The sequence below is a fragment of the Rattus norvegicus genome, chromosome 11 (genome assembly GCF_036323735.1).
Source record: "Rattus norvegicus strain BN/NHsdMcwi chromosome 11, GRCr8, whole genome shotgun sequence".
Lineage (NCBI taxonomy): Eukaryota > Metazoa > Chordata > Mammalia > Rodentia > Muridae > Rattus > Rattus norvegicus.
In genome coordinates, this window is record NC_086029.1 from 98,422,707 (window position 1) to 98,441,653 (window position 18,947).

Consider the following 18,947-nt stretch of genomic DNA (forward strand, 5'->3'; position numbering starts at 1 on the left):
TAACAGACTGGATACGTAAAAGAGGACCCAGCATTTTGCTAAATGCATGAAACACACCTCAGAGACAAAGACAGACACTACCTCAGAATAAATGGCTGGAAAACAAATTTTCCAAGCAAATCGCCCGAAGAAACAAGCTGGAGTTGACATTCTAATATCAAGTAAAATTGACATTCAACCAAAAGTTACCAAAACAAGATAAGGGAGGAAACTTCATATTCATCAAAGGAAAAATCCACCAAGATGAACTCTCGATCCTAAATATCTATGCTCCAAATGCAAGGGCACCTACATTCATAAAAGAAACCTTACTAAAGCTAAAAGCACACATTGCACCTCACACAATAATACTAGGTGATTTCAACACCTCACTCTCATCAATCCAAAGATCATAGAAACAGAAATTTAAAAAAGACATAGAGAAACTAACAGAAGTTATGAACCAAATGGATTTAACAGACATTTATAAAATATTCCACCCTAAATCAAAGGATATAACTTCTTCTCAGCACCTTATGGAACCTTCTTCAAAACCGATCATATAATTGGTGATAAAACAGGCTTCAACAGATACAGGAAGATTGAAATGATGCATCCTATCAGACCACCACGCACTAAGACTGGTCTTCAATAACAAAAATAATGACAGAAAGCCCAAGTTTCCATGGAAGTTGAACAATGCTCTACAATGACAACTTGGTCAAGGAAGAAATAAAGAAAAAAAATTAAAGACTTCTTAGCATTTAATGAAAATGAAGATGCAACATTCCCAAACGTATGGGACGCAATGAAAGTGGAGCTCAGGAAAAAAATCATAGGTCTGAGTGCCTGCAAAAAGAAACAGGGGAGAGCATATGTCAGCAGCTTGACAGTACACCTAAAAGCTCTAGAACAAAAAGAAGCAAATACACCCAAGAGGAGTAGAAGGCAGAAAATAATCAAACTCAGGACTGAAATCAACCAAGTAGAAACAAAAAGGACCATACAAAGAATCAACAGAACCAAAATCTGGTTCTTTGAGAAAATCAACAAAATAGATAAACCCTTAGCCAGATTAACAAGAGGACACAGAGAGTGTGTCCAAATTAACAAAATCAGAAATGAAAATGGAGACATAACTACAGAATCAGAAGAAATTCAAAAAATCATCAGATCATACTACAAAAGCCTATATTCAACAAAACTGGAAAATCTGCAGGAAATGGACAATTCCCTAGACAGATACCAGGTACCGAAGTTAAATCAGGAACAGATAAACCAGTTAAACAACCCCATAACTCCTAAGGAAATAGAAGCAGTCATTAAAGGTCTCCCAACCAAAAAGAGCCCAGGTCCAGACGGGTTTAGTGCAGAATTCTATCAAACCTTCATAGAAGACCTCATACCAATATTATCCAAACTATTCCACAAAATTGAAACAGACGGAGGACTACCAAATTCCTCCTATGAAGCCACAATTAATCTTATACCAAAACCACACAAAGACCCAACAAAGAAAGATAACTTCAGACCAATTTCCCTTATGAATATCGATGCAAAAATACTCAATAAAATTCTTGCAAACTGAATCCAAGAACACATCAAAACGATCATCCATCATAATCAAGTAGGTTTCATCCCAGGGATTCAGGGATGGTTTAATATATGGAAATCCATCAATGTAATCCACTATATAAACAAACTCAGAGATAAGAACCACATAGTCATTTCATTAGATGCTGAGAAAGCATTTGACAAAATTCAACACCCCTTCAGGATAAAAGTCCTGGAAAGATCAGGAATTCCAGGCCCATACCTAAACATAGTAAAAGCCACATATAGCAAACCAGTTGCTAACATCAAAGTAAATGGAGAGAAACTTGAGGAAATCCCACCAAAATCAGGGACTACACAGTCCTAGCCAGAGCAATCAGACAGTGAAAGGAGGTCAAAGGGATACAAATTGAAAGGGAAGAAATCAAAATATCACTATTTGCAGATGATATAATAGTATACTTATGTGACCCCCCAAAAGTTTTACCAGAGAACTACTTAACCTGATAAATAACTTCAGCAAACTGTTGGGGGTATAAAATTAACTCAAACAAATCAGTAGCCTTCCTCTACTCAAAGAATAAACAGGCTGAGAAAGAAATTAAGGAAATGACACCCTTCACAATAGTCCCAAATAATATAAAATATCTTGGTGTAACTTTAACCGAGCAAGTGAAAGATGTGTGTGACAAGAATTTCAAGTCTCTGAAGAAAGAAATTGAGGAAGATCTCAGAAGATGGAAAGATCTTCCATGCTCATTGATTGGCAGGATTAATGTAGTAAAGATGGCCATTTTGCCAAAAGCAATCTACAGATTCAATGCAATAGCCATCAAAATTCCAACTAGATTCTTTATAGAGATAGAAAGAGCAATTTGCAAATTCATCTGGAATAACAAAAAACCCAGGACAGAGAAAACTATACTCAACAATAAAAGAACTTCTGGGGGAATCACCATCCCTGAGTTCAAGCTGTATTATAGAGCAATAGTCATAAAAACTGTATGGTATTGGTACAGAGACAGACAGATAGATCAGTGGAACAGAACTGTAGACCCAGAAATGAACCCACACACCTATACTCACTTGATCTTTGACAAAGGGAGCTAACACCGCCCAATGGAAGAAAGATAGCATTTTCAACAAATGGTGCTGGTTCAACTGGAGGTCAGCATGTAGAAGAATGCAAATTGGTCCATTGTTATCACCATGTACAAAGCTTAAATCCAAGGGGAACAAGGACCTCCACATCAAACCAGATACACTCAAACTAATAAAAGAAAAAGTGGGGAAGAGTCTCGAATACATGGGCACTGGGGAAAATTTCCTGAACAAAAACGCCAATGGCTTATGCTCTAAGATCAAGAATTGACAAATGGGACCTCATAAAACTGCAAAGCTTCTGTAAGGTAAATGACACTGTCATTAGGACAAAATGGCAACCAACAGATTGGGAAAAGATCTTTACCAATCCTACATCTGATAGAGGGCTTATATCCAAAATATACAAAGATCTCAAGAAGTTAGACTCCAGAGAGACAAGTAACCTTCTTAAAAAATGGAGTACAGAGTTAAACAAAGAATTCTCTGCTGAGGAATGCCGAATGGCTGAGAAACACCTAAAGAAATGTTCAACATCCTTAGTCATCAGAGAAATGCAAATCAAAACAACCCTGAGATTCCACTTCACACCACTCAGAATGGCTAAGATAAAAAACTCAGGTGACAGCAAATGCTGGCGAGGATGTGGAGAAAGAGGAACACTCTTCCATTGTTGGTGGCACTGCACACTGGTACAACTACTCTGGAAATCAGTCTGGAGGTTCCTCAGAAAATTGGACACTGAACTACCTGAGGACCCAGTTATACCTCTCTTGGGCATACACCCAAAAGATGCTCCAACATACAACAAAGACACGTGCTCCACTATGTTCATAGCAGCTTTATTTATAATAGCTAGAAGCTGGATAGAACCCAGATGCCCTTCAACAGAGGAATCGATTAAAAAAATGTGGAACATCTACACAATGGAGTACTACTCAGCTATCAAAAACAATGACTTTATGAAATTCATAGGCAAATGGAATGAACTAGAAAATATCATCCTGAGTGAGGTAACCCAATCACAGAAAAACACACTTGGTATGCACTCATTGATAAGTGGCTATTAGCCCAAATGCTCGAATTACCCAAGATGCACAGAACACATGAAACTCAAGAGGGATGACCAATTGAAATAACTTTTATTCTGATAAAGATATCCTTTTCTGAGTGTATGTGAGTAGGGTGCATGTGTGAGGAGGGTACATATATGTCTGCATGTGCGTGAGACAGCACCTTTCACTGAACCAGGAACTCACATACTTGGTGAGCTCCTGTCTCTACCTTCCAAGAGCTGGGACTGCAGGTGCATGATGTCATATCAGACTTTCTAGTTGCATTCTAGAGAGTTGACTTAGATCCTCATGGCTGCACAGCAAGCACTTCACTAACTCACCTAGCCTCATGCCCCACCAAAACAGATTTAAATTAGATACTGAAAAGTACTCCCTCTCCCCACTTAAACAAAGACTATCAGACAGAATTTTTTTTGAGTCACAAAAAACTAAAGAACACCATGTATTTTAATGTACAAAAAAAGACATTTTACTTTTGACATTTTGTAACCATCATTTTAGAATCGGGTATAAATTTTACCTAATGGTGTCATTTGGTAAGCAACACATCGATGTCTCCACAATGAAATGGCAGATCTCTCTCGATTCTGTAGTTCTTGGAGTCGTTCTGCTAGTCGACCTCTGTTTAATGGATTACAAAATGCTATGTTTGAATAAAAGCAACAGTCTTCAAGATAGCTATAGCTTTTACATTTTACATCCCCTCCTCAGAAAGATGAAATACGGAAATGTTAACATCAATATATAAAAGATACTCTCTTTCTGGGTATCATTTCCAATTTCTAGTTTTCTTAGAAGGTCCATTTCCTGCACTGCTATTATAGTCACAGAGTGTAACAGTGAAGTCAGTTTGGTTCCTATTCTATACTCTCCTAATTTGTTCACTCCTAAGTGTATTGTACACTTACTGCCTGCAGTTGGCATTTAGCTCAGGTTAGAAAATGCCCCATTCTGTCATGCAAACATGGACTCCAAACATCCAAATACATAAAAGCAATGTGAGTTCAGATCCATAGACAAGAATGAACTTCCTAGTCAGCTGGTGTGCCCAAAAATGAGACTAGAATATTATATGGACTCCTTAAGATAATTTAGTATCAGTAACAAATAGGGTGTGAAGATCACAAAATTTTAAAAAAATGAAAATAAAGTAAGAAAAATAATAAGATTAAAAAGGCAAAGCAAAGAAAGGGAAGAAGGAAAAGAAATGGGAAGGGATGGAAGTTCTGCGGATGTCCTACATGGTTTCCCTCTATTTCATCCACCCACCTTATCTACCCATCCCACAGTCAATTCTAAATATGAAATTTATGGGTTGGAGAGATGACTCATAGGTACTGATTTCTGTTCCAGAGACCCTGAGTTCAACTCCCAGCACCCACATGGCAGCTCATGACCACCTGTTCCTCCAGGATCTAACACCCTCACACAGACATATATGCAGGCAAAACATCAATGCACATAAAATAAAAAAAAAGTTAAGTTATTTTTTAAAAATCTGAAATTTACAACGTGCCTTTTGCTAGGAGCCATCTAGTAGAAGCAAAAAACTAGAAGGTGACCTTCCTGAGATGGTTTTGCCATAGACTGTAAAGTCATGATGTATTTGCTCATCTAGGCAAGAATGAAAAGATTACATTTGTGGAAAGATTCCTGCTATTATATGCTTTTCCTGTTATATCTGAATATATTAACAATCACCAGTATTAGCCCACCCGTTTAAAGAGATTTCTGCAGAACAATGAAAATGTACTGTCTTGTAGTGATACTGTATAGACAAATACATGATTTCTTAATTCATAATGATGATTCTATAAGAATTCCTAAAATTATACTAGTAACTATTAAGCCATTTATAATAGGACTGCTATCAAGTCCTCTCAGATATTAAAGCTGCAATGAGAACTCTTCCAGTATTCAAGTGTCATCAGTTAATTGCTTCTGAGATAGAAAGCAAGCATTTACAACTTAGAATACATTCCAAGAGGTTACAAAATAATTAACCAAAGGTCATAAAAAGGAAACTAACAATTTATTGTAGGTTCAAGGACAGAAGATAAAATATTGACTAGGTTTATCCATACAAAATTTCAAAGATAACTTAGTTATGGTGTTTAATTCTCCATGAACATGTAAAGCTAATGACAGATAATGAATGGTCTATACTTATTGGATACATAATATATTCTTTGCTCTAAACTTCTCATTCAATTTATGACTGGAATTTATGTTTAAACGTTCAGTGAACTTTTATTTTTTAAAAAAAGATGCTTGAAAAAAAATCATGTGATCTATTCCCCTAGAAAACATACCAAAAAAAAAAAAAAAACCCAAAAAACTAAGAAGGAATACATTGAAAAGGATTATCACATCAGAGCAGGAAGAGAGAGGAAGATTAGAAGGAGTACAGCAGAGTAGTCTACTTGAAATTAAAAGGGAACTTAAGACATTAAGAGAGAGCAGAAAGAACAGGCAAGCTTCCCCTTACCATGGGACAGAACAGGACTTTTCTTAACAGTAAGGCAGGCTTAGTCTTCAAAGAGGACAAAACATTCTTCTTACAGATGTGGGTTTAATTCATTTAGCAGTAAAAGAGTAGAAGCTTTTTCTTTCTCTATGCAATAAAAATTGGAACTCATTTTTCATCCAGAGTGAATTCTTTTTGCACTGACACTTGGGTTTTTGCTCCATATGCATATGTAAGTATAGGTGTGTAAGTATGTACTTATGACATAAGTATCTAGCTGGACCCCACTGGACAGCATGACAATATATGAATATGTGTGCCTGACTTTGTATATAAATTTATGTAAGTTCATGCATATTCGCTTGTGTAAAGAATTTTCCTTCTGCAAGTATAAACCTCTTCTCCTGGTTCAATAAAAGTTTACTGCTCCAACCCTCCCTACAGCCTGACAAGAGAGAGAAGAGGCTCCTGGGCAAGAGAAAAAAAAAACATTACCAATCTTTTACCTAATTCCTGACTGTTAGGCTACAAGTGTCAATTGCCCAAGCCAATGGTTTTTAACCCTCAGAATGAGGAAGAAAGTTTTTAGGAATTTTTAGAAGTTATCAGCAAACATTCAGTATGATTAGAGAGCTAGATAGCCAGAGGCCATCATCTTTAAAGCTACCTCTGAGACTATATAAGTCAAAAACTACACCCGGAAACTATCAATCTTTAAAGCTACCTCTATGTTTAACTCTGTGTCCCCCTTAAACCCATTACAGGCTGGGCAGGCTCTCGGCACCACTCTCCATTAATTCAAGTCTAAGAACTTACCATTATCTAGTAGCTTAACTCCAAAAGTATTTAATCAACCACTTCCATCCAAAACCTGCTATTCCTACTATCTCACTTCTAACACTAACTACTTTATACTTCCTGACTGACAATAAGTCTACACAGAAGTTTCAATGGCTATTGTGTCTCCTCCATATAAAAGTGTGCTTAGCACAGAAAAGGACCTCAACAGGGTTGGGAACATGGTGTTCTGGAATTGAGTAACATCACCTGCACCATTAAAATAATTTTAATTTCAAGCATAATATCTTTCCCATACCTTCCTTCCTTCCTGGTAGCTGAACCCTGAACCTTAAATATCTTGGACAAATATTCTATCACTGAGCTAGGTTCTTAGTTCTGGAATTTATGAGATGAGATCAATGTACCATTCTAGTCTGATTTCAAAGTCACCATGTCACCAAGGTTTGTCTTGAACTATAATTCTACTGTCTGTGGTGTGGTTGCAAGTGTACATTATCATATCCAACTCTCATTCTCTTCTAAAGGAACAACTTCATTTGAGGCATTGATGGATTCATATTGACATAACTATCTTGAGTCATAACGGCCACTGAGAAAAATACTGGCAGAGTTTCGCTTATAGTGTTTCCCAATGCAATACAAATAAACTAAACCATCAGAGTAGTATGTATAGCTTTTGACTGGACCCATCAGCATCAGGAATAGGTCTGAAGGACCTATTGTCTTGACCATTTAATAAAGCCTCTTCCTTTAACTGAACTCACAGGAATCCACTGGTCTTCCAGCTGTATACAACCAAACTTCTACCACTAAGTCACTAATTGTACTCTGTGTAATCTTGGATCTTTCTTCTTTTTTGGTCTCATGACATTGTCCAAGGTTTTTGGATAATAGGAAGTGGTTTTTCTAGAATGAGTATATAACCTTGTGCCAAACAATGTTAGAATGAATATTAATTTGTTCAGCATAAAGCACCAATCCCACTATTTGTCTCTGGAAATATTATTCTCTATGACTACTCTAAAGACTAGATCACTTTTTAAGACATAACAGCTAAGTATCTCCATGAACCGTGTGAGTTTTGGCATCAGTCTGCTGTATATTTCAACCACTCTATCCAATTGTTCTCAGTTTGCTGTGGAAATAGGATTAATAGACATCCCCACACTGCATGTGTTTTCTTCCTACTGTGATCTATTTTCCTAGCAAAACTCTGCTACTTCTGGGCATAGGATACTGTGCTGCTTGACACAGGTTCTTTGTTGCCTTCACCCCCAGCGCCCCATGTGTTCTCTTTCTACTGTGATCTATTCCCTAGGAACTCTCCGCTAATAGTGATATGAGGGACTGTGCTGCTTGACCCAGGTTCTTCTCACTTATGGTTTTGTTTTGGGGAAAGGGACATTTTTTCCAATTTATAACACACAAAGATACCATATGACGTAGGTTGGAACATGTCTTTAAATGCTCCCTCCCTCACATATCCCACCTGGCTGCAAAGTCTAGTCTATAACTGAAAAACAGTAACAAGGATTTTCCTCCACTATGGCTCTCCTTAGCCATGAGGTGTTTTTCTCCTTCAAACAAGGCTCTTGTATTTTCTTGCATTTGTAAGCATTATTCTGGCCAACCTCTCTAACCACAATCATGCCATAAAGGGAAGCTAAAGGACTTGCGCTTATTTTATGAGGTATGTTTGATAAGGAAACAGTGATTCATCGGCTCTAATTTCTAACATGGCACCTCCAACACTGACCTACAATAAAACTCGATAAGCCAAACAACACATTTCTTCTAAAGAAAGCAGTCATGCAAGCTAGCCATGACTAAATTCATAAATGTTCCACTTGAATGAACAAATGCATAAACTGACTCCTGAACAGGCTTATATATCAAAAATCAGAATTTTGTATTGTCAATTTTCTTTCTTAATTAAAAAAAGTTTTTGAAAATTAAAACCTCAGTCAATATTTTAAAGAAAGAGAAGAGCAGAGAAAAAGAAAATGTAAAAGTTGATTTAACCTTAAAAACTTCTTCTTTGTTGTTGAATTTTCTGGAGTCTTTGAAAACTTGGCCGTATATTTATGGGGTGTTTTCAATGTGGGCTCAGCTGAATTTGCTCCTGAGTCAGTCTGATTATCCAAAAACTGTCTTACATCTGATTTAAATTCCACCTGGTATTTGTGAGGCGATTCTGAATCAATGAACAGGGCATGCTCTGAGTCATCTTCTCTTTCACTATCTGATGAATACTCCAAAATTTCTGTAGAAATTTGCTGAAAAAAATAAAAGAGATATAACTACATATTCTTTATTTAAGCCCACAGGAAAATAGGTCAATCACTGTTGACAAAAAAAAAAACTTTAATACTCAAAAGTAAAGAGAAGAATAGATAAAATGGTTGTAAGACAGACATTACTTTATGGACCCGATGAAAATCAACATTAGTCTGCTTTTTATTTTCCTTCAGCAAGCTAGCAGTATGTGTCACCACAGTAAACCAGTACCACCACCCGAACACCTAGACCAGAGTGGGCACTTTCGGGCACTCAATGAAAAAAGATGACTTCTTAACTTTGAAGTCTTAATGAAGATCCCCAATCCCCTGCCTGTTGGCCGTGATGGACAAATCCAGCGGCTGACAACTCTACACTGCCCCTTCTGCATTCCATTTTAGAGCAACAACTTCACCTACATCTCTAGAGTCCTGCTGCTGCCCAGAACAAACAGAAGCCTGCAATCATCAGGGACCACCAGTTCTACTTGCATCGCTGGAGGCCTGTCCTAACCCAGGTCAACAAGAAGCCTACAGCCATCAGGATTTACCAGTTCTGCCTGCATTCCTGGAAGCCTACTACCATCAGGGACAACCAACTTTGCCTACAATCCTAGACAACTACATGCAGTCCCAGAGGCCTGCTCCCATCAAGGATGAACAGGCCTGCCTGCCAACACTAGGGACAATCATGTGGCTAAAGGACAGTGAAAAAACAAAAACAAGAAAAGCCAAGACAATACGACACAACCAAAACCTAGCTATCCTACTACAGCAATCCATGAATAGCCTAACACACCTGAATCTCAATAAAATGACCTTAAATCTAATATTAGGAAGATGATAGAGGACTTTAAAGAGGAAATGAATAAAGACCTTAAAAATACAAGAAAATAAAAGCAAACAAGTAAAAGAAATTAATAAAACTGTTCAAGCTTTGAAAATGGAAATAGAAGAAATAAAGGAAATACAAACTGAGGCAATGGTGAAAAATGAAAAACAAGGAAACAGAACAACAACTGCAGATACAAGCATCACTAACAGAATGCAAAAGATGTAAGACTCTCAGGTATAGAGGAAGCCATAGAATAAATTGATATATCAGTCAAAGGAAATGGTGAAGCTAAAATTTCTAACACAAAATACCCAGGACATTTGGGACACTATGAAAAGACCAAACTTAAGAATAATAGAAGAGCTTCCTATCTCAATCTGCGTCCCAGAGGTAACCCAGTGGCACAGCTCTCCAGACACAAATCCAGCCCAGTGAGAGCAGGTCTTTCAGGAGTACTGTCACTCTGAAGTCCACAGGTGAGATGAGCATTTTTGCTCCAATAACTGGCTGGAGGGGGACTTGCCAGGAGACCACATGGTTCAGAAACCACAGAACTACTGAGGATAGGAACCTTCTAGTCTCCATCTGCACCACAAAGTTAACCCTGTGACATAGCTCTCTGGACCCAAATATCACCCAGAACAGAGCTAGTCTCCCAGGAGTGCTGACACAACTAAGATCACAGGCTCAAAGACTCACACGAGGGACACGCTCCAGTGAAAGACAGTAACACCAACTAAAAGCACTAGAACAAAAAAGAAGCAAACACACCCAGGAACGAATGAAACTCAGAGGTGAAATCAACCAAATAGAAACAAAAAGAACAAAAAAGGATCAATAAACCAGGAGCTGGTTCTTTGAGAAAATTCAACAAGATAGATAGACCATTAGCCAGACTAACTACAGGACACAGAGCACTATTGAAATTAACAAAATCAGAAATGAAAAGGGAGACATAACAACAGAAACTGAGGAAATTCAAAAATTCATCAGATCTTACTACAAAAACCTATACTCAACAGAAATGGAAAATCTGGAGGCAATGAACAATTTTCTATACAGATACCAGGTATCCAAGTTCAATAAGGATCACATAAATCATTCAGAGAGTCCCATAACCCCTAAAGAAATAGAAGCAGTCATTAAAAGTCTCCTGACCAAAAAAAAGTCCAGGACCAGATGGGTTTAGTGCAGAATTCTATCAGACCTGCGAAGAAGACCTAAAACCAATACTCTGCAAACTATTCAACAAAATAGAAATGGAAGGAAAACTACCCAGTTCCTTCTATGAAGCCACAATTACACTCATACATAAACCACACAGAAACCCAGCAAAAAAGGGAGAACTTCAGACCAATTTCCCTTATGAATACTGATGCAAAAATTACTCAATGAAATTCTCACAAACCAAAACCAAGAAGACATCAAAACAATCACTGATCATGTTCAAGTAAGCTAAGTTCCAGGGATGCCAGGATGGTTCAATACACAGAAATCCATCAACCTAATCCACTATATAAACAAATTCAAATTATAAACCACATGATCATTCATTAGATGCTGAGAAAGCATTTGACAAAACTCACCACCATTTCATGATAAAAATCTTGGAAAGATCAAGAATTCAGGAATTCAAGACCCATACCTAAATAGAGTAAAAGCAATATATAGCAATCCAGTAGCTAAAATAAAACTAAATGGAGTGAAACTTACCAAGTAATCACACTAAAATCAGGGACTAGACAAGACAGCCCACACTCACCCTACCTATTCAATATAGTACTCAAAGTCGGAGCCAGAGCAATTAAGACAAAAAAAAGGAGGTCACAGGAATAAAAATTGGAAATGAAGTCAAAATATCACTATTTGCAGATGATAAGATAGTATACTTAAGTGACCCCAAAAATTCCACCAGAGAACCTCTAACGCTGATAAACAATTCAGCAAAGTGGTTGAATATAAAATTAACTCAAACAAATTTGTAGCCTTCCTCTACTCAAAGGATAAACAGGTAGAGAAAGAAATTAGGGAAATGACACACTTCACAATAGTCACAATATAAAATACCTTGGTATGACTCTACCGAAGCAAGCAAAAGATGTGTATGACAAGAACTTCAAGTCTCTGAAGAAAGAAATTGAATATCTCAGAATATGGAAAGATCTCTCATGCTCATGGATTGGCAGGATTAATATAGTAAAACTGGCCATTTTGCTAAAAAGCAATCTATAGATTCAATGCGATCACCATCAAAATTCCAACTCAATTCTTCATAGAGTTAGAAAGAGCAACTTGCAAATTCATTTGGAATAAGCAAAACTCCAGGATAACCATATCTATTCTCAACAATAAAAGAACTTCTAGGGGAATCACCATCCCTGACCTCAAGCTGTATTACAGAGCAATAATGATAAAAGCTGTATGTATTGGTACAGAGACAGGCAGATAGATCAAAAAAATTGAAGGCCCAGAAAGAAACCCACACACCTACGGTCACTTGATCTTTGACAAAGAAGCTAAAACCATCCAGTGGAAAAAAGATAGGATTTTCAACAAATGGTGCTGGTTCAAATGGAGGTCAGAAGGTAGAGGAATGCAAATCAATCCATTCTTACCTCCTTGTACAAAGTTCAAGTCCAAGAGGATCAAGAGCTTCCACATGAAACCAGATACACTGAAAATAATAGACGAGAAAGTAAGGAAGAGCCTGGAACACATGGGCACAGGGGAAATTCCTGAACAAAACACCAATGGCTTGTGCTCTAAGATCAAGAATCGACAAATGGGATCTCATAAAACTGCAAAGCTTCTGTAAGGCAAAGGACACTGTCAACAGAACAAAATGTCAACCAACAGATTGGGAAAAGATCTTTACCGATCCTACATCTGATAGGGGGCTAATGTCCAATATATAGAAAGAAGTCAAGAAGTTAAACTCCAGAGAGTCAAATAACCATATTAAAAATGGGGTACAGAGCTAAACAAAGAATTCTCAACTGAGGAATACCAAATGGCTAAGAAGCACGTAAAGGAATGCTGAACATCCTTAGTCATCAATGAAATGCTAAATAAAAAATAAAAATCTCACACCAGTCAGAATAGCTAAGATCAAAAACTCAGACGACAGCAGATGCTGGCCAGGATGTGGAAAAAGAGGAACACTCCTCCACTGTTGGTGGGATTGCAAGCTGGTACAACCACTCTGGAAATCAGTCTGGAAGTTCCTCAGAAAATTGGAAATATTGCTAGCTGAGGACCCAGCTATACCACCCCTGGGTCTATACCCAAAAGATGCTCCAACATATAACAAGGACACATGCTCCACTATGTTCATAGCAGCCTTATTTATAATAGCCAGAAGCTGGAAAGAACCCAGATACCCTTCAACAGAGGGATGGATACAGAAAATGTGGTACATCTACACAATGGAGTACTACTCAGCTGTTAAAAGCAATGGCTTCATGAAATTCTTAGGCAAAAGGATGAAACGAGAAAATATCAATCTGAGTGAGGTAACCCAGATTCAAAAGAACATACAAGTTATATATTCACTGATAAGTGGTTATTAGAAAAACATCTTGGAATACCCACGATACAACTCATAGACCATATGAAGCTCAAGAAGAAGAAGAAAGACCAAAGTGTGGATGCTTCAGTCCTACTTAAAAGGGAAAAGAAAGTAATCAGAGGAAGTAGAGGGAGGAAGGGATGGGGCAGGGAGAGAGAAGGGGGAGGGAAACGGGGGCAGGATCAGGTGTGAGAGGAGAGGGGAAATGTACAGAGGCTAAAGAAATTGTACATAGGCGTGTAGCAATGAGGGATGGGGAACTGGTGTAGCCACCAGAAAGTCCCAGATGCCAGGACCTAATGGGGATTACAGTAGCCAAATACCCAACAAAGGGGAGAGAGAACCATAGAGACCAAGTCCAGAAGTTAGGCATGGCCCCTGGTTGAGGGATGGGGCCACCCACCCATACAAATGGCATACAAACTGGAATTAGGATAAAACTGTGATGAAAACTGTGGTCATAATGAGAAACCTAGGCTCATTCCAAGACAGGCGTCAAACTGGCCTGTTTGGAATTCAGGAGACTAGGCCTGAATCTCTGTTTCCCAGAACTGGGCAAGACTAGGCAAGTTCAGGCCTCAGAAGATGCCCTGCCACCTGGCCTGAGGCAAGGACAACAAGTCAGCAGCAGTTTCTAGTCTTCCTCGGCAACAGTTCCCGACTTCCCCATTAACAGTTTCCATCCCCCTCGGCCCCAGGAATGGTTCTGGAATGTCCCTAGAGATAGAGTCAAGATTAGGGTTACCCACCCCAGAATTCCCCTAATGTGGTTTAAATCTGGACTCTGAGCTCACTTTGGGGTCTCTCCATCTTTATAGATGGTAGATCCCAGCATGCTGGGCTTCTATAGAGTAAGACATTCTCTGTGTTAACATACTATTTGATAATTCTTTGGAGAATCACGGACCCTTACAATCCTGTGTTTCAAAGCATGTTTTCTGAGACACAGTCCAGTCTTTCAAAGGTTGCCCTCCTCTGCCAGCTCCAGGTAAGAACAACATGCACCCTCAATCTGCCAGAGGTTGAAGGTTATCTGCTTGGATCTTAGGGGAGAAACATGCATGACAGCTTGCTAACATAAACCTATTCATTTACACAAACGAGGTAGAAGAAAGATACGAGTTATTGCTATGACTTTTTCTTTCAGGTTAGGGATTTGAAACACGGAGCCTTGTCTTCCAGAGGCAGGAGTTTATCTCCAGACCCATAGAGTAGTGCTGGTTACAAGTGACTTTTATGGTCAAGGCAAAGACTTGGAAGAACTTGAAAAGGAAGAACTGACAGAGAAGCCATCTTTAAGATGGCAGAAGAGTAATGGACCATGAGAACAAAGGCAAAACAATATCCAAAAAAAAACCAAATCAAACATAGTGAAATGCCAGGACATAGCTCTGAGCTGTGCAATCCAAAGGTGCTCCCCTATGAGGAACCTTCCCACACCAGCTGGATTAACAGCATGAAGAGAACATTGATCAGTCACATTTAGAACAAATTCTGCTGAATAAAAGTTCAATAAGTTTCTCTTTAAGGTTTTTGTTTTATTTTGTTTTTGCTTAGTTGGTTAGATTTTTGTTGGTGGTGGAGGTTTTTTGTTTTGTTTTATTTTTGGCTAAGCACACCTTTAATCCCAGCACGTGGGAGGCAGAGGCAGACAAATCTTTGAATTCAAAGGTAGCCTGGTCTACAGAGTAAGTCTCAGAACTGACAGAATTACACAGAATTACACTGTCTTGAAAAAATATACTTTTATAATTTTTAAATTGTTGGTGAGGAAGTGTGTGCACAGGCTCATATGTAAAGGCATGAAGATCCCATCAGAGGGAGTCTAGAGGCTCTCCTGGAGCTAGATATAAGGAAAATGTAAAATGCCCAGACAGAATACTCAGAACTGAACTTGGAGTCCTCTGGAAAAACAGAATGTGTTGCTCTTCTGGCCCTAAACAGGCTTCTTTACAGTTGATTTCTTGGGAGCTCGTTTTTTGTTTTGTTTTTTTTTTTAATTTATATATATATATATATATATATATATATATATATATATATATATATATATATGAGTACACTGTCGCTGTCATCAGACACACCAGAAGACGGTGCCAGATCCCATTACAGATGGTTGTGGGCCACCGTGTAGCTGCTGGGATTTGAACTCAGGACCTCGGGGAGAGCATGTGGTTATTGTTCTGCTCCATCTGCAAAGCAGCTGCTGGTCCAACCACAATGTTCCAGCTCTGTTCTTTATAGCTTCTCAAGGTAGCAGCCAAGAGCACAGGTGTCCTTGCTGTGTTCCCTCAAAACAGCAAACATAAATCTGGCACATCAGTAGAAAATCAAAAAAAATGTATAAAATATAGATTTTGCCCTTCAGAAGTAGCCATCCTCACAATTAAGTCAATTAGGTCAGAGGCTCCAACAGTAACTTTTTTCAGAGGTTCGGGGCCTCCCTTAAGATCCAAACCAAAGGTGAATTAGATCTCCTGCCACGGACACCTCACCATATCTCACATGTACATAAAGAGCCATCTTTGGAATAAAAAATAATTAAAATAAGCCTCATGAGATTCCTTGGAGATAAAGGAAAGGAGTAAGTTAGCATTGAGTGAGTCACAAAACAAGTCAAAAGAATAATCTTGAGAGAATCCCACTATCTACCCAGCATTCTATACACAATACTAGGTCTACCTATAAAATGCCAGGAGCCAAAACAGGAGAACAGATGCACATATGTATGTATACATTTTTCTTTACTAACTCCAAACTTGATGGAAGAAACTATGAGATATTTCTAAAACCTGAATTCATTCTATGCATTTTCATGTAACTATAAGGTTAAATAAATATTAAAACAAAGCATGTTTCCACTCTCAAAAACTAAAAATAATAGTTAATATATACTGCAGAAAATTTTATTTGCTACAGTGAGCTACAACAGTATTATAGAAATAAGTCATCCCTGTAAATTGTTATTTGATATTTATACAAAAATATGAACTACAGAAACTATGCACTTTCAGCTCCTTTAAAAACTACAATTAGCATGTAGTCTAGGAAAACAAGCTTTCAGGAAGACATTCTATTTAAATTGTGAACTGATACATAACAATGTTTGTCTTGACTATTATATTTATCAATTCCAAAGGACTAATAACAACAAAGTCACCTTGATTTTAATTTATGAATTCTATAAGTATCTATTATAAGAAAATAATATAAATAAATGGAACAAAGAAGTTAATGTTAATAAAAAATAAGATAAGGAAACTGACTAAAAGAATACATTTGAGATGTAATTACAAGGATTAAGAAGACATTTTCTTTCCCAAGTATATGCCACTAGGCCTCTTACCATGCAGTGTTTAGGGATGTGTTAACTTAACAAGCTAAGCTGCTCCAGTTTCATATACTACACAATGAGTTGTTCTCTTGAATAATCGTTAGCTGGCACTGGACCTCCAGAATAGGGTTTTTGGACCATTCTGATGGAAATACTTTGCATACGTGCAGCCTTAATTGTTCTACCTTTTGTTTGAGATGTCGGGCAAACAATGTAATTTATGGTGAGTATTTGGCTCTCCTTTCCAGGGACTAGTGTTTCAGTAACTACTACTTGTTCAGTCAAGTCTACACGGCATATAACACAACTAAAACCAAACAAAAACACTGAATTTTTAGGATTGTGGGAACTTCCACAGTAATGCTTTGCACATGCAAATTATTATAAATAACTGCTAGAGAGATTAAGTATTTCCTGGTGGCCTCTAGAGTGTTCCTGAGGCACCTTTGCTATAATGGTCACAGTGAAGCCATCTATGTCTGAGTCCTGTGATGCCTCTGAAAAGTCAGTAAACTTCAGGATGGTCTTGTCAACTTGAGACATGGAGTTATGAATATTATTTTAACACATTTTTCATCATATCAGTAGAAAGGTGTTAAAGTCTAGTTATATAACCTTGGAAATCAGCTAAAATTGAATTTAAAAATAACATATTTAGGAGACAAAAATACCAATCTCGATCTATAGGAGCTACATAAGTTTAAGTGAATATGGATAAGAAAGAAATCATTTTCTAGAATAGGATACACAGTTGCTTTCTTTCTTTTTTTTTTTTTTTTTTTTTTTTTTCGGAGCTGGGGACCAAACCCAGGGCCTTGCGCTTGCTAGGCAAGCGCTTTACCACTGAGCTAAATCCCCAACCCCTGTTTTCTTTTTCTTATTACATCATATATATGAGATATATATATATTTTATGGGAATGTGTTCATGAAGAGGTAAGAGGACGACTTGGCAGGAGTCGACTCTCTGTTTACACCATGGATCCTAAAGATCTAACTCAGATTACCAGGCTTGGGGCAACTGCCTTTACCTGCTGAGCCATCTCACCAGCCCTGGACCAGTTTTGCTGTGAAGGACCCTACAATGTGTGTCATACTCAGCTCTACCCACTGTAGTGTAAGAACAGCCTCTGAACTCTTATAGGCATCAAGTCAATGAATGTAGGTGAACTATCTGTATATGTGAACATAGCTGGATTTGGACTTCAGATTACAATCTGTCAAGGCTATTGCTGAGTAGTTGATTTTCAATAATATGACTTTAAAAAATTTTTTTTCTCCTAGATAGAACTAGGAAAGTGAACAACTGACAACAAAATAAGGAGAGGGGAAACTAATTTCTTAATTAGTCCACATAACAATATTAACGACTAAAGTTCAATCGCCTAACTCAGAAGTATGAATAAATTTTAAATTTTAATTCATTATTTACTATGATTTGGGTAAATGTACTCCAGAAACATAGGTGTTAAAGTCTTGATACCCAAACTGTAGTGAAATCATTGAAATGGGTCACATAAGAGGTTCTGGGCCAGTACAAGTCAACACAGACTTACAGGAGGGTCAAGCCACTGTCAGAGATAACATAACCAGCTAACACCAGGTAAAACCAGATGGTGAGAGAAAAGCACAGGAAACTAAGCAACAGAAATCAAGACTAATTGGCATCATCATAGCCAAGTTCTCCCACCACAGCAAATACTGGATATCCCAGTATTTGGTGCTGGTTCAACTAAAGGTCAGCATGTAGAAGAATGCAAATCAATCCATTCTTATCACCCTGTACAAAGCTCAAGTCCAAGTGGATCAAGTACCTCCACATAAAACCAGATACACTCAAAGTACTAGAAGAAAAAGTGGGGAAGAATCTCTAACAAATGGCCACTGGGGGAAATTTCCTGAATAAAACACCAATGGCTCATACTTTAAGATCAAGAATTGACAAATGGGACTTCAT

At 37.9% G+C, this 18,947-nt stretch overlaps 1 protein-coding gene across 17 annotated transcripts in view; it reads right to left on the reverse strand.

The window, feature by feature from the left end:
* The window catches only part of Spidr (scaffold protein involved in DNA repair), a 240,982-nt gene that overhangs the window by 151,928 nt on the left and 70,107 nt on the right, over positions 1–18,947 (reverse strand). For 16 of the 17 annotated variants that reach the window (NM_001100988.2, XM_063270716.1, XM_008768898.4 and 13 more), the window contains 2 exons: positions 9,001–9,254; positions 4,231–4,331 (listed from right to left, as the gene is read on the reverse strand). The exons of the other annotated variant lie outside the window; for it this stretch is intronic. In NM_001100988.2, the coding sequence (NP_001094458.1) occupies positions 4,231–4,331; positions 9,001–9,254 (355 nt within the window). The remainder of the gene's footprint in view (positions 1–4,230; positions 4,332–9,000; positions 9,255–18,947) is intronic. 17 annotated transcript variants of the gene reach the window in all.